The sequence below is a fragment of the Colias philodice genome, chromosome 3, assembly GCF_061535455.1.
Source record: "Colias philodice isolate Cphi_HAF_F1 chromosome 3, ilColPhil1 Martin Lab GWU primary, whole genome shotgun sequence".
Classification (NCBI taxonomy): domain Eukaryota; kingdom Metazoa; phylum Arthropoda; class Insecta; order Lepidoptera; family Pieridae; genus Colias; species Colias philodice.
The window spans coordinates 2,321,714-2,336,204 of record NC_143088.1 but is presented as its reverse complement, the minus strand read 5'-3'; the positions used below and the strand labels follow the sequence as shown (position 1 = coordinate 2,336,204).

General features: G+C 33.9%; 2 protein-coding genes, 1 long non-coding RNA gene and 1 other non-coding gene across 4 annotated transcripts; 3 read left to right on the top strand and 1 right to left on the bottom strand.

The window, feature by feature from the left end:
* Positions 1-1,704: 1,704 nt before the first annotated feature.
* On the top strand, positions 1,705-7,568 carry RpL7A (ribosomal protein L7A). The gene is made up of 7 exons (XM_089713044.1): positions 1,705-1,862; positions 2,239-2,353; positions 2,919-3,068; positions 3,903-3,991; positions 5,753-5,884; positions 6,504-6,626; positions 7,365-7,568. The coding sequence occupies exons 1-7, from the start codon at positions 1,848-1,850 to the stop codon at positions 7,545-7,547; spliced, it is 807 nt and encodes a 268-aa protein (XP_089569170.1). The 5' UTR covers positions 1,705-1,847; the 3' UTR covers positions 7,548-7,568.
* LOC149489419 (small nucleolar RNA SNORD36) lies at positions 2,405-2,480 on the top strand. The gene has a single exon (XR_016318405.1). It is a non-coding gene; the product is annotated as a small nucleolar RNA SNORD36 (small nucleolar RNA).
* A 2,456-nt stretch (positions 7,569-10,024) lies between the features above and the next one.
* Positions 10,025-10,744, bottom strand: LOC149489417 (uncharacterized). The gene is made up of 2 exons (XR_016317985.1): positions 10,513-10,744; positions 10,025-10,209 (listed from the first exon to the last, which is right to left on the bottom strand). It is a non-coding gene; the product is annotated as an uncharacterized LOC149489417 (long non-coding RNA).
* Positions 10,745-11,293: 549 nt separating this feature from the next.
* Positions 11,294-12,601, top strand: LOC149489416 (uncharacterized). Its single transcript, XM_089714941.1, has 2 exons — positions 11,294-11,327; positions 11,398-12,601. The coding sequence occupies exons 1-2, from the start codon at positions 11,294-11,296 to the stop codon at positions 12,522-12,524; spliced, it is 1,161 nt and encodes a 386-aa protein (XP_089571067.1). The 3' UTR covers positions 12,525-12,601.
* Positions 12,602-14,491: the final 1,890 nt, after the last annotated feature.

The following is a 14,491-nucleotide window of genomic DNA, read 5'->3' as shown; positions in this document are numbered from 1 at the left end:
TAGGGGTAGGGTAGGTGTAGGGTAGGTTTAGTTTAGTTAGGGTAGGTGTAAGATTGATTACTGGGCAGGACGACGCGACGTCCGCCGGGTCAGCAAGTGTAACAATAAAAAAACGAATTTTAACCAGAAACAGAATAGTTTTAATTACTTAAACAGTAACTTGCGTGGTTGTTCACAAAATCTATTTAAAACTTTTTCAATAACTTCGCCTTTCTTTCCTTCTACCATTTTCCTATGTACGCTTAACATACATAGGCCGTTCAGACGATTTTCTGACATTGTAGACCGCAACCACGTTTTTACTCGCCGTAAGGTGGAAAAAGACCGTTCTATATTGGCCGTGGTGCATGGTTGCGCCAGTAAAATAAGTATGGCCCTCTTTGTGGCGGGGAAGAAAGTATTTGCCTCTTTAAGCGTGTCGGTAAAATCCATTTTCTCTAACTCTTCATTTGGAATCCCCTTGTCTTTCCACAATTTATACCACAATTCTGCTTCAGGCTCGATAGCGAGCTCGTAAAAATTGGTGAATGCTTTGCAATTCTCTTGGAAATCACTGAGGGTCATTGATAACATTGTGTTTGGGTGCAATGACATTAGGCTGAAGGCTGGCAGATGCTCATTCGAAAAGCGTTGATCGAGTGCGGAAATTAAGGAATCTAAATAGGGTATTATAATGGATCTTTTGAGAGAGGTGAAATAAAATTCGCTCAGTTCGCCAGCCCGCCCGCCTGCTAGGGGGGGGCAGCTGCCCCCCCCTGCCTCCCCCTCGCTACGCCCATGCAAAAACATAAAAGTTTGATAATTACAGCAAAATTGTTCATGTTCACGTCTACCTTGGTAGCTGCGGCAAAATCAACTGACCACCTCTCCGCAGGGAAGGTAAATGCTGCGTCGTGACGCTGCGTCGGGGCGCATACCTCAGCGTTGTGCGTCATGATCACCAGACCAAAGCTTTAGTTTCTATCTCGCAAAAGTTCAAAACCAAAAAATGAATAAAAAATAGCGTGTGTGTCGAACACACGTGTGACGTGTCAGAATTGAACTGCGAAACTTCTTTGGCAAGATTCAAAGATACGAAAATCGTCGCCTTACTCCATGCCGTGACGGTATCGCCGTTTCGCGACCCATATTTTACTCTCAACGAACGGAATCTCGGTCGAAATCTGGATCTAAGTACTTCGAGCTTTGATAATTATTACCTACCGGATCTGGGTATAAAATTAGAATTGATTGCAAAGTAAAAATTCAAGATCGAAATAGAATCAAAATCGAAAACAAAATCAAGATCGTATCAATTTAGTGTTATCTTTTTCTAAGGTGGTATCCGTTAACCGTTAAAGTACCCGATCATAATATTATAATTATTTATAATATTCATTATTAAACTCTTTGATCCAATCCTAATCCTTTTTACAAAGTTAAGATAAACGGGCAACGGCTTAGATTAAGGATTGGTCTCCGCGCGCGCGAGATAAACGGCATCTATGATAAATGATAATATTTAGTAACTTATCCAGTGTTGCAATATTACAAAATTATTAAAACTGCCTTTTTATTCCTGGTAAATAATAATACATTGTAAAATTAAACAATATTGATATTTAACGGTTTAGAATATTAATATTTTAATTTAAGTTTTCAAATTATTTTCTTACTTCTTATTTTTAATCTGTTGAATATCTTTTATCTATATTCTATGGTAAGATACTTGACAGATTTGACTGACGTTTCAAGCACTCGCCGAATCTGTCTTTTTGTTTCGGCCATTTTAGCCGAAAGTCTGGTGTTCTGTTAGAGTTACGTATCCGTACGTAACTTGTAGATCACATAAATAAACTTTAAACAAGATGGTGCAGAAGAAGGTAAAAACCATGTGCGTTTAATTAATACTATTATTTCTATCGATTATTTTAGTAAAAACGGAAAAGTGGCGTGCTGATAGTTCTTACCGCAGTGTATGTTTTCATTGGTAACATGTTTATAATGATCTATTTTTGTGCTTCTACACAAATATTTGATATATACTAGTTCAAATTAAATGCCAGTGATACCTAAAAGTGGAAAAGTGCAACGTAAAACTTTCGGAAGCATACATAACCTCCACCTAAACCATGATGTTACCAATCCAATGATTGCTATGATTACACCTTAATTATCACCAAGATCTCTGAGTCTAATGATTATCAAGTTTAACTGTATATGATTTTGCATTTTAGTAAATGAGTAGTTTGTTTTCAGCCCAAGAAGAAGGTCGGAAAGAAGGTAGCGGCCGCTCCTTTGGTCGTCAAGAAAGTTGAACCCAAAAAGATTGTGAACCCTCTTTTTGAGAAGAGGACAAAGAACTTTGCTATTGGTGAGTCAAACATTTTATCTAATGTATTTGTTTAATAATTAATTACTATGGACCAATGTGATGATCAAAACAAACACCTGAAAAGCCATGTGGGTTTTTTAATACGAGCTTTTTAACACTGATAATGGTCCAGTACTATTAAATTCATTATTATATGAATACAAATAATATACGTTCATTAGTTCTAAAATATTGTAGTTGTTACTTGTTAGACATATTGAATTCTGGAAAAACAAACTTGAGATAATATTAGAGTGTATATTATGTCATGTAGCAAATTCAACCAGAATACTGCGAGATGTACCTACATAACCAAGATGAATGAATATCTATTTCTGCTTAAATGCTGTTTTTTCATTCATATCACTGTTTTAGTGACATATTTGAAATTTGAATGCTCAATAAAAAATTTTCATCATTCATACTCTTGCAATTTTTTACTGGTTAAATTACTAAGTTATACTTGTAGAGTTATTCATCTAGTACACAAATAGTAATATTATATATGTAGTTTTATAGTAATTTTATACTTAGTAAAGTTGTTTATCAAGTACCCTGTCCCAAGGCCAGGACATTCAGCCAACACGTGACTTGTCCCGTTTCGTGCGATGGCCCAAATACATTCGCATTCAGCGGCAGAAGGCGGTGCTGCAGCGCCGTCTCAAAGTGCCGCCGCCGATCAACCAGTTCACCCAGACTTTGGATAAGACCACAGGTTTGTAAGATGTTATTCAAATTCAAATATTTTTATTCATGAATATGGGTACAATTCAGATCTTATACAAACATAAGTCCTGCCATAATCTGCCTGTTAGGCATATGAAATTATAAATAGATAATCTTACAGCTAAGCAAATAATAATTTTATCTTTAAAGTAATTTTATCGTTATTTAATTTATAAGAGAAGATTATAGTAATAACTAGCAAACCGGGCGAACTCCGTTTCGCCACCAGAGACACCTTTTCTTTGCTATAAACCTCACGGAGCCCAAGACCTTTCCAACGAATGCAAAACCGTGGAAATTGGTTCGTGCGTTCTGGAGTTATAGCGTCAGGAAGGAAAACCCGACTTATTTTAATATAGTAGATTATAATTTAGTTGCACAGATATTTGGTATAGATTGCACAGTATAGTTTGCACAGATGTTGTTTTACCCATTTTTAGATTTCAGAATGAATTGGTGGATTTAGATTTTTTTTTTGTTTGATTCATTGTCATACATTAGAAACAAGATTTACTGGACTAATTCTTGTTGTTAGCCATTTGGATAATTGAAATCAGTATACGCCAAATATGTATAAATCGTAATATGTGTAAAAAATGTTAGCGAGTTAGTTTCTGTAACATGATTAAGACATTTAAGATGTGTAAAACAATATCCAAGTTATGAATAGGGCACATTAAATGATGATCCATAAATGCAACGATGAATCTCTATGATTATCAACAAAACAATACGAGCTTTTTAACTCTGAACAAACATTTAACTAAATCATTTTACATTTAATTCAAAACTACATTTACAAATAAGTATAACATTGTTACAGCTAAGGGTCTATTCAAGATCTTAGAGAAATACAGGCCTGAGACTGAAGCCGTCAGGAAAGAAAGATTAAGGAAGGCTGCTGAGGCTAAGGTATTATATTTTACAGTATATTCAATTTAAAAACAGCAATTTTATGTTATAGATGAGACAAATTATTTACGTAACTAGAAATCAATGGTTTCATTAATGCATTTCAATTTTTTATACACTAGTTAGACAATCATTGTGCTTCCTAAATTACATTTCAAAAGCAGTCATGTTTTATGATTGTCAAAGTCCAATGTCCTACTGGGCTAACTACAGAATACAAAACCATGAATTTTTTGCTCTGGATGCAATAAACATGAAATAAACAATATTGAGCGATACATTAATTAAATTGATATTATGAATGAAGTGGACAAATGAATACAAAAATCTAAACATTTGTTTCATAAGGGCATTTTGTTTGGTTGTAGTTTAAAATGTTAGGGCGTATTCAGAAAGAAAGCTTGAAACTTATAAGCGCTTATCGGCGCTTGTCAGCGCTGGTAACCCTCGCAGGAAAATATATGAACACGCGCCGATAAGCGCTGATAGGCGCCGACAAGTTCCGACAAGCTTCAACAAGCGCTGGGTGCTGCCATATAAAATTTGTTTTGGTCTGCTTCAACCTGCTTCCTTTGTGTAGAACGAACCAGCGTTGACAAGCGCCGATAAGCGCTTATAAGTTTCAAGCTTTCTTTCTGAATACGCCCTAAAGCGTCTTATTTACGGTCCATCTTGACGTACGTCCCGCCAAGGTCATACACGATGCACGACGCAAAACGACAGTGAATAGCGTTGACGTACGTCAATAATTATTATTATTATCTTGCTGGATGTGCACGACCAACTTTTCATCCAGCAAGCACCCCCACCACCGCGAACGTCGTGCAGATGGACAGTGAATAGCGCGGACGTACAGCAGATTAGTGTTGCCAACAGAAATTAATGTAAATACTTGGAAACGTGGCCTATTGATATGATTTTTTTGTGATAACTTAGTGAGTACATGAGCAAGCAAGAAACGGTTATTTTTGATTTTTATGTACACAGGAAATCCCAATTATCATTACTTTTGGATCAACCTTGTACACATGGACAGTTTATATTCAGAAGTTATTATTTTAAAAGAACTCCAAGGCGAATTGTTGAATAACACAGATTTTATGCAAAAGTCCACTGCAGAAAAATGGCAATTTATTTAAAAAAAATATCTTGACGAATTTGTTTGTTTAAAAAAAAATGATTAGCTATATACTCTCTGTTCCCGCCACTTTAGCATTTACTGAAAGAGTCTTTTCGGTCATGAATGTGAAGTAGCGGGAAGAGAGAAACCGAGCTTTATTAAAAATTAATTAAAAATGAGCTCTTGAAATATATAAATTTAGATTTGGAATGTTTGGATTCATATAATTCATTTAAAAATAATGAAAAATTCTTAGTTACTGCAAAAAGTACAAAAAAATACATTTTTAAAAATATTTATTTACTCTTTATTTACCTCCTTTAAAATCAGATATACTCTATTTCTTCAAATAAAAGTTGGCAACCCTAGCCATGCTTGATGCGCGCACGATCGTCAGTAGGATACATCCAGCACCGCGGCCTTGAGCCGACGTACGTCGGGGATTGACCGTGAATAAGACGCTTTTCATTCTAAACTACAACCAAACAAAATTTGTCTCATCAACACCAAACAAAATGATGCATAAAACAATTCAGACAGCCATGAAGACCCCTAACCACCAAGATCTCTGAGTACCTTCACACCAAGCCAATCACACACACATTCTAGAACATTCCTAACAACAATAAACTACATAATAGGTTGCGAAGAAAGACGAGCCCCCAGCGAAAAGGCCGAACACAATCAGGTCGGGCACCAACACGGTCACCAAGCTGGTTGAGAAGAAGAAGGCACAGTTGGTGGTCATCGCACACGACGTTGATCCTATTGAGGTGGGTTGAAATCTTGTTATTTGTTAAAGGTACCTTTCATTTGTTGTTAAGATAAAATATACTAATAACATATAAGAACTACAATAAATGCTAAAGTTTGTGCACATCTATGTTTGCTATTCTTTCACACAATTGTTGAATAATTTTTTTCTTTAATGCTTTAGGTTTCTTTCTGATATTAAGAAAGGCCATGAAACCTTATTCATTGATTAAATTCAAATAATTTAGTGTAAAATATAAGAAAGTACATACTGCAATTTTTCATTTGAACAAGGATAGGTACTGTGCAACATTTAAAATAACTTGACATTTTCTGCTTGTCAATCTATTGCATTGCTATTATGTATATCTATTCCAATTTTCGTCTATTCATTCAAACCTATTCAGTAGTGTTGTATCTTGATTTGGGTACGAAACATTTATCTGAACATAGTTTATTTAACAAGAACTAATAAACCATTTCATACAATGATGTTAGAATTTCTTCACCTGAGCGGCGTGTGCTTGTCACAAGCTGCATGAAGCCAATTGACTCTGAGTAAACCATCTATACACTATTTTCACACAAAAAATAACCTAAAATTAATACATTATTTAATACATATTTGTTATATTTCAGCTGGTACTCTTTCTGCCCGCTCTCTGCCGTAAGATGGGCGTCCCATACTGTATTGTTAAGGGCAAATCTCGCTTGGGAGCCCTCGTTCATCGCAAGACTTGCACATGCTTAGCGCTCACAAATGTAAGTATTGTTTTGAACCATAATTTTTTATATATAATAACTGTATTTTGGTACTATCAGTCTAATTTTCTACTTCAAAAGGGGTATGAAAGTTCTGATAATAATTTTTATTACATAATATAACAAAATATGTTTGGTTTTATGTTTTTCTAGTGAACATAATGTGGCCAAAGCTTTTCCGTGTTATAAAGGGCCTATTGAATATTGTTTTTAGTTTTTAAATTATTAAAATAACAATTGACATAGAGAATGGTATATAATGATGATGTATTTGCTATCTGAATGCCATGAGGTCAACCTTTCTACCACCAATATAGAAATATCTGAATATGCCATCTCTACGAAATAATCTGTCTCCCTGTGACCACGCTCACTAAACTGTGCGAAATGTCGATTTAATAATTAATAAATCGCATTTTAAAAATTTTATAAAAGAATACCCTTTATATTATTTGAACTTACACTTTATATTTTTTATATTCTTCTTGCACCATTTTTTTAATATATCACGAAGCGCTCATTGTATTATTTAGGGCTGATTTTTCAATCCTCGGTTAAAACTTATTCGTTGAATAATGTATAAAACTACCATTTTAAAAACGTATTCTAATTGCCCGTATTTGACAGTTTACGTGACATTTTAATATTATCGTGTAATACTTTATTGGACAGATAAGTTTTATTCAAGCATTGAAAAATCGGCCCTTACAGTATATTAACACTATAAACTATTTTCAGGTGGAATCCGGAGACCGTGCATCCTTCTCCAAGGTGGTTGAAGCCATCAGGACCAACTTCAACGAGCGTTACGAAGAGCTCCGCAAGCACTGGGGCGGTGGTGTGCTCGGCAACAAGTCGAACGCGCGTATCGCCAAACTGGAGAAGGCTAAAGCTAGGGAGATAGCGCAGAAGCAGGGCTAGGCCAATAAATAATTATGTATAGTGCTGTGTTTTATTTAACCCTAGAACTAGAGTATGTGTTGGGGAGTAGAGGCAATAACGCTAGTGTAGAGGGCCTAAGGGCGGCGGTACACGGACCACTTCAAGCAGTTGAGACCGACGGCTGGAAGCCGCGACAGCGCGGTGAACTATAGACATTCATTCACTGCCGTACACGGACTGCTCGAGCAAAAAAATTAGTTTGTCACATAAAAATTCATATATAATCGCTCTCTTGCGTCGTAGAAGACAAGACACATTTTTAAAATAAAGCATAATATGTTTGGGACGGGATAGACTAGAGTAGATAATTTTTGAAACAAAAAAAAATCGCAGTCGGATGAAACCCATTAGAAAAGGAGGGGAATATGATAAAAATGTAAGGAAAAATAAATTACGGTCAATCCGAGTTCGGGAAGTGGGAGGGGGGAGCTTTTAAGAGAAAAAAATGGTCTCTCTCGATTTCCGACAAAACTACAAGTCCTACGGAAAAAAGTTCAATGGCAAAGTTGTAGGTAATAAAAGGATCTACAACTTTTGTATTTACAATTTTTTCACATAACCTCAAAATTTAGGTGAAAAATTCAATCTTCTTCAAAATTTATTGTTTTTCTACGAAATTTGGTGAAAACTTACTTTATTATGTCCCAAATACACTGTAATTTATTTGATTGAAAATATTTATTTTTTCGCCTTAATTTGAATTAATACCAAAAAAACAACCTAATTTTCAATCGAAAAGTCACCCGTCAAAATATCAGCTTTTTTCAAAAACTTGGGGAGCCTTTTATTCATTGAAATCTCTACTTTCATATGGTGTAAAAAAAATAAACACCACCATAGTAAATGTTCTCAGGAAATGCATACAAACAATGTGAAAATTAGCTTTTACTAAATCAGGCACACTTCTCGAACTACCTAAAATGTTTTTATCGACATCATTTTGCTTTTGAATATGCTGTAAAATATTAAACTTAGAACAGATACATAATTATTTTTCTTTTGAAATATTACCGAAAAGCCGATACAAGAGAAGATATAGAGTTCGAGAAGTGTGCCTGATTTAGTAAAAGCTCATTATCACACTGTTTGTATGCATTTCCTGAGAACATTTACTATAGTGGTGTTTATTTTTTTTACACCATATGAAAGTAGAGATTTCAATGAATAAAAGGCACCCCCAGTTTTTGAAAAAAGCTGATATTTTGACGGGTGACTTTTCGATTGAAAATTAGGTTGTTTTTTTGGTATTAATTCAAAATAAGGCGAAAAAATAAATATTTTCAATCAAATAAATTACAGTGTATTTGGGACATAATAAAGTAAGTTTCCACCAAATTTCGTAGAAAAACAATAAATTTTGAAGTAGATAAAAATAAAAGACCAAAAACATGGTTTTTTGAATTTTTCACCTAAATTTTGAGGTTATGTGAAAAAATTGTGAATACAAAAGTTGTAGAACTTTTAATTACCTACAACTTTGCCATTTAACTTTTTTCTGTAGGACTTGTAGTTTTGTCGGAAATCGAGAGAAACCATTTTTTTCTCTTAAAAGCTCCCCCCTCCCACTTCCCGAACTCGGATTGACCGTAATTTAATTTTCCTTTTATTTTCATCATATTCCCCTCCTTTTCTAATGGGTTTCATCCGACTGCGATTTTTTTTATCTTTTCATTATTTTTAAAGGCTTCTACCCCAGTCTAGGAAATGGGGACAAGTATTTATGCTTTAAATAACTATTCACACAGATTTACAATTTTTGTTGCGGCAACGGTTAAATAAAATTGAAATATTTTTCGGGCAACACCAAAATACAAGTAAAAAGTTTTCAGTAGTTCAGTACCACAGAACAGTAAAAACCTCAGAGCAATAAACCTATCCTCTGAGGTAAAAACTTATAGAAGTGCGATAATGTCATAATTAGTATGAAAACCAGTGTCGCCAAACCCACACATTTAAACCGATAGTTATACAGTACACTACAAGTAAACTATGCCTTTGATTGGACAGCTTAATTTGAGTAAAAACTGACTTAGGTTATAAATTCAGCATATCAATATGTACCCTAACACACCATGTTACGGTTTATTTTAGTATAACATCCCTAGGTATATTAGCTGTTTTGTTTCTCATTGCACAGAAATTCCAAATTCGAAAACATTCAGCTACTCCACAACAGAGGGCGTTAGTTTTCGATAAATATAACTTTGAACCTCAACACATAGAGATAAGGTTGAAATTTGTGTCACTCAACATTAATGACATTAACTTGATATTTATCTGATGCTATGCCCTGAGGGATGTCAGCCTTGTTATCGATAATTCACAAATAAATATTTTTTGTGTATTTTTCTTTTCTTTCTTTTATATGAGTATAGTATAATGTGTCACATTTTGGAGTATGTTTATTACTACTAAGTACGTCTTTTTATATTATTATTATTAAATAAAAAACGGAATAGAATAGTATTAATCTATATTTACAAAATACAAACAGAAAATATGCATTATTTTAAATCTTGGAACTGCCGTAGGTTTGCTGTATCGGTGGCCTTTCTTAGACCGCTTAGTGCTGTTCGGCATCCAGTTAACTCGTCACGTTGCATTTATCCATTTCTCTTTTAAATTAGCCTCTTTGGGAAATCTATAAATAAATTGGACAAATGAAAGCTAAGGAAAAATAAAATAAAATTTAATATTTATAATGTTTGTCTTTTCTAAAGTATCGATACTGTCGATATGCGCCACAAGCATCACTAAAGCGACATTCGTTTGTTTATTGCAATAATATTCCAGAAAGTCTTGTTTGCTGTTCAATCTATAATAGTACTAATTTCTTACGGATTAAGGTTCATTTTGACTAGATATTTGTATACAATTTTGACAAATTACGACAAGCGAAGTTATAACATAAAATATAATTAAAATAAATAAAAATAAGACTTACCGATGGTATGAAATGCCTCCATTGCTGATATTATTTCGTCTGCTATCATTTTTGCACTCTAATACCGAACAACACGTCCTAATTAATGAATAAATATGGAAAAAAGGTTTGACAGCTGACAACCGACTCGAATATTTTTCTGCGCACAACTGAGAGCAAGTTAGGTGATCTTACCTTACCAGTGACACGTGGGCCACGCCCACATCACACTTCTATCTACTTTACTGTTCTGTGTTCAGTACCTATAAAATTATTGCCTAATGAATATGCTGCTTTAGTTCATTTTGTGTATGACGCCATCTAGCGATGGATAGTTGTACTAGTTTACCCAACAATTTTAAATCAACGCCCTCTAGTGGATTCCATGAAATAAGAAATGTTCATGGACGGTTTTTGTAATTTCAAATTCATTATCAACAATAATGCTAGATGGCGTTAATTATATTCCATACGAATCTATTTAAATTACGAAAATATATAAATTAAACTAACACGCTACACGCATGTTATATAGAAAACTTTGTTTGAAAATCTTTATTACAATATTCATAAGAAAATTAAATGCAATACCAGTATAACGGGCAAATGAAAAAAAAGTCTGTTTTCAAAATACATAAATAAAAAGTCATGTATATTTTTATTCCAAAATGTATAGGTAAGTTTTTACATTATTCTAACTTTACTATTAGGTAGGTATAAAAAACGCATAAAATCAAACACCAAGTCATAAAAAATTCACAATTTATTTTGCAATATGCTATTTTAGTGAAATTTGCAAAAAATGTATTATACCAAAGTGTTAAAATTATTCCTAGGTATTATTTATTTACACCTTTATAAATATAAGGAGCCCATAACATACCAAAATTAAAAATAATGTTTCAGTATCAGTTACAACATGCAACTGCGTCAAAGTGGATATGCAAGGATCTCTAAGTCTAGGGAGAGATGTTATTGAGACGCTGTCTCGTTTCTTAGGACAAAATTACTTAGCCAAATACTCCAGAAGATCCCTCACTCCAATACGGGAAGAAGATACAATCACAGATATGGTAAAATCGTCTTTAATCTGCCGCGAACTAAAGTTTTGTCGAGACGATCTTAGAAAATTTATTGATGAATACGTTGTAATCCAAGCAAAGGCTGTACAAAATATCCTTGCCGCGTTACTCGGTGATCAATTCATCATTAGTGAATACGAAAATCAGTTAAAACTAGAATTAGAACATATAAGAAGGATCCTAAAACACGCTGACAAAAAGGTAAGCGATGAAAACATAACCGAAGCGTGGATAAACGCAGTTAAAAAGATCTCTGGTAAATTCCAAGAAATAGGGACAAGTATCGCATCTGAAATTTTGCAGGTTGACAAAAAGAAACTAAATAAGCAGCTCAATCAGAAGCTAATTTTAGCCACAATCATTGTTGAAATGAGGTACTTGAATAAACTCTGTGTAGATAATAATATTTGCGTTGAGAATTATGAATGTACAATGGGTTTAAATACCATATTAGAGCATTTTAAAACAATGCACGAGACGAAAGTTCGTCTATTCATAAGATATTTCTATGAAGCACTGTATGATACTTTGTTTTATACTTGTTTAGATGAAAGTACAGCACATGAGTTCCAAGTTGTATTAAATGATATGGCATATTCTGATAACGTTCCAACTAAAGAAGTGCTTTCTGCTATTCAGACAATCGTAGCTGCTAGACTGGATTTTATAAAATCGAGTAAAGATGAGAAATTATCCCATGATTCGTTACTTCTTCACGCGATTCTGTCTGACATGGACCATTTTTACGGTCACAAATCGAATCCTTTTGGTGTGTTTCTCAATTATTTCTTCGAATGGACGGTAAGGGATGAAACCTATTTGAGTAAGCATATGAGGCAGGTTTTGAATGAAATTGGAAAGGAATTAATGACGGTATCGGATGATCTGTTGTTGAAACTTGTGAGCGAAGTCAAGGTGTTTCTGGAGATAACAGTAGATCCAGAGAAATAAGTTGAATAAAGAGTACCTATCTATAAAATGCTTACATTCGTTTCTATAATCTGCAATGTAGCTATATTTTGTAGGTATTATATGTACTATTTTAACAATATAATTTGTACCTACCTACCGTGTAAACTCAGAATAATAGTAGAGCTGAATAATACATGTATTCTACACTCAATAGAAAACATTAATTATTATATTTTAGCTTATGCAAACGTAACTCACGTTCAATTAATGGCTCCTTCAGAAAATAAACGTTGCCAAATTTTAAATAACTAAGGGCCGATTTTTCAATACCTGGTTAAAACTTATCCGTCCAATAAAGTAGTACACGATAATAATGTCAATTGCGGGCAATTAGAATTATTTTTGAAATGGTAGTTTTACTACATTTAATACATTATTCGACGATTAACTGATCCTCGATAAATAACATAAAAGTTGTCTAATAGAATATGAAATGTAATCTGTTGATAAAATATGGCCAATTCTCTTATTATCCTGCCAGAAACTTTACATTTACGAGTTTATTTATGAAATATTGCTTTAATTACGAAACCTGGCCTCAATGCCTCATTTTCTTTAAAAATACGAGATATACCTACCTAGTTAAATAGGTACTATTTTTTAAAATATAACTAGTATAGTAGTGAACATAGCTAATAAATAAATTATTCCCTATGAAATTGGCGATGACATAACACTACATATATGAATATTCCTAAAAGTGTAGTGCAGCGAATCTCATTAAATTTGCATGCCCATGCTCTCAGAAATACGATCGATACACGATATAGCATTCATAAAGCTGGTTCGTAAAGCGAATGAGAAATAAACGAGGCAAAACCATCTTCACTTGCATTACTATTAGGAGAAAATATTTTTAGGTATTCTTTCGCTAGGAGGGAAGGCATTAGTTTCTTAAATTGATGAAAAAAAACAAAAAAGAATTAAAAATAGATTCTTTAAATGGTTTTTAATAAAAATAATATTATTATACATTTTTTTTACTAATATACATTTTATTATTAATACATTTTTCGTACATATTGTCCGGAATTCTTAAGAGTGATATGCGTATCCAGCGTCGGTTTGAATTTCTTCTAAATTGTAGGTATTACCTACCAGCTAAAAAATAAGTAGCTACCTACTACTTACTAGAGCCGTTTTTTATAATTAATTGTTTATAATTCTATGAAATATTAAAAGGTAGATAAGACGGATAGGTATATTATAAATGCGAAAGTTTTGGAGATGATGGATTGTTAACCTTTTATATAAAAATAGATAATCGGCTTAGAAGAAGGACACAAAGATAGATTTTTAAATGAATAAAAATAGACTAATGTCCGAATTTGCTCATAGACTTTGTATTGTCTGGATATTGTGTAGATCGACCGAACGGCCAGTACAAATGAAAGTAAATATAAAATACAGTTTGTATGTATGTTCGCTAACGACATAAGTAATATTCGCCTGGCATACACGTTCCAACATAAATCAGATTACAATTTCTAACGTGCAAGCTTTTCCGGTGAACAGAAATAAAGGTCGCATCGCAGTGAACACTAATAATAATATTTTTTAAGCTATTGCATAGCTTCTATCGCGGGCCTTGAGCGCGGGAACCGAATCCAGAAATTCCGTAACGAAAAAACCTCACGCTCCCCACTCTGACGGGCTCGGAGGTGTGGCTTGAAGGCATAGCATGCAATAGCTTTACCGCGGCAGTCCCCGAGTGCCACACGTCTTTTTGAAGTAAAACTTCTTTAGGCGCGACTAGGGAGTAACTCAGATTTTTTTTCTGACGGAAGTAACGCTGTGTAGTTTCCGCCATTTAAAAATAATTATTCTGATTGGTTGTAAGTATATGTCATATACGGACGCTTCTTGACTTATACGCCAGCTAGAGTGCGTTTCACGAAAGAGTTCCCCTGCCGTTATGTTGGCATACCTGACTGTCAAAAACGAAA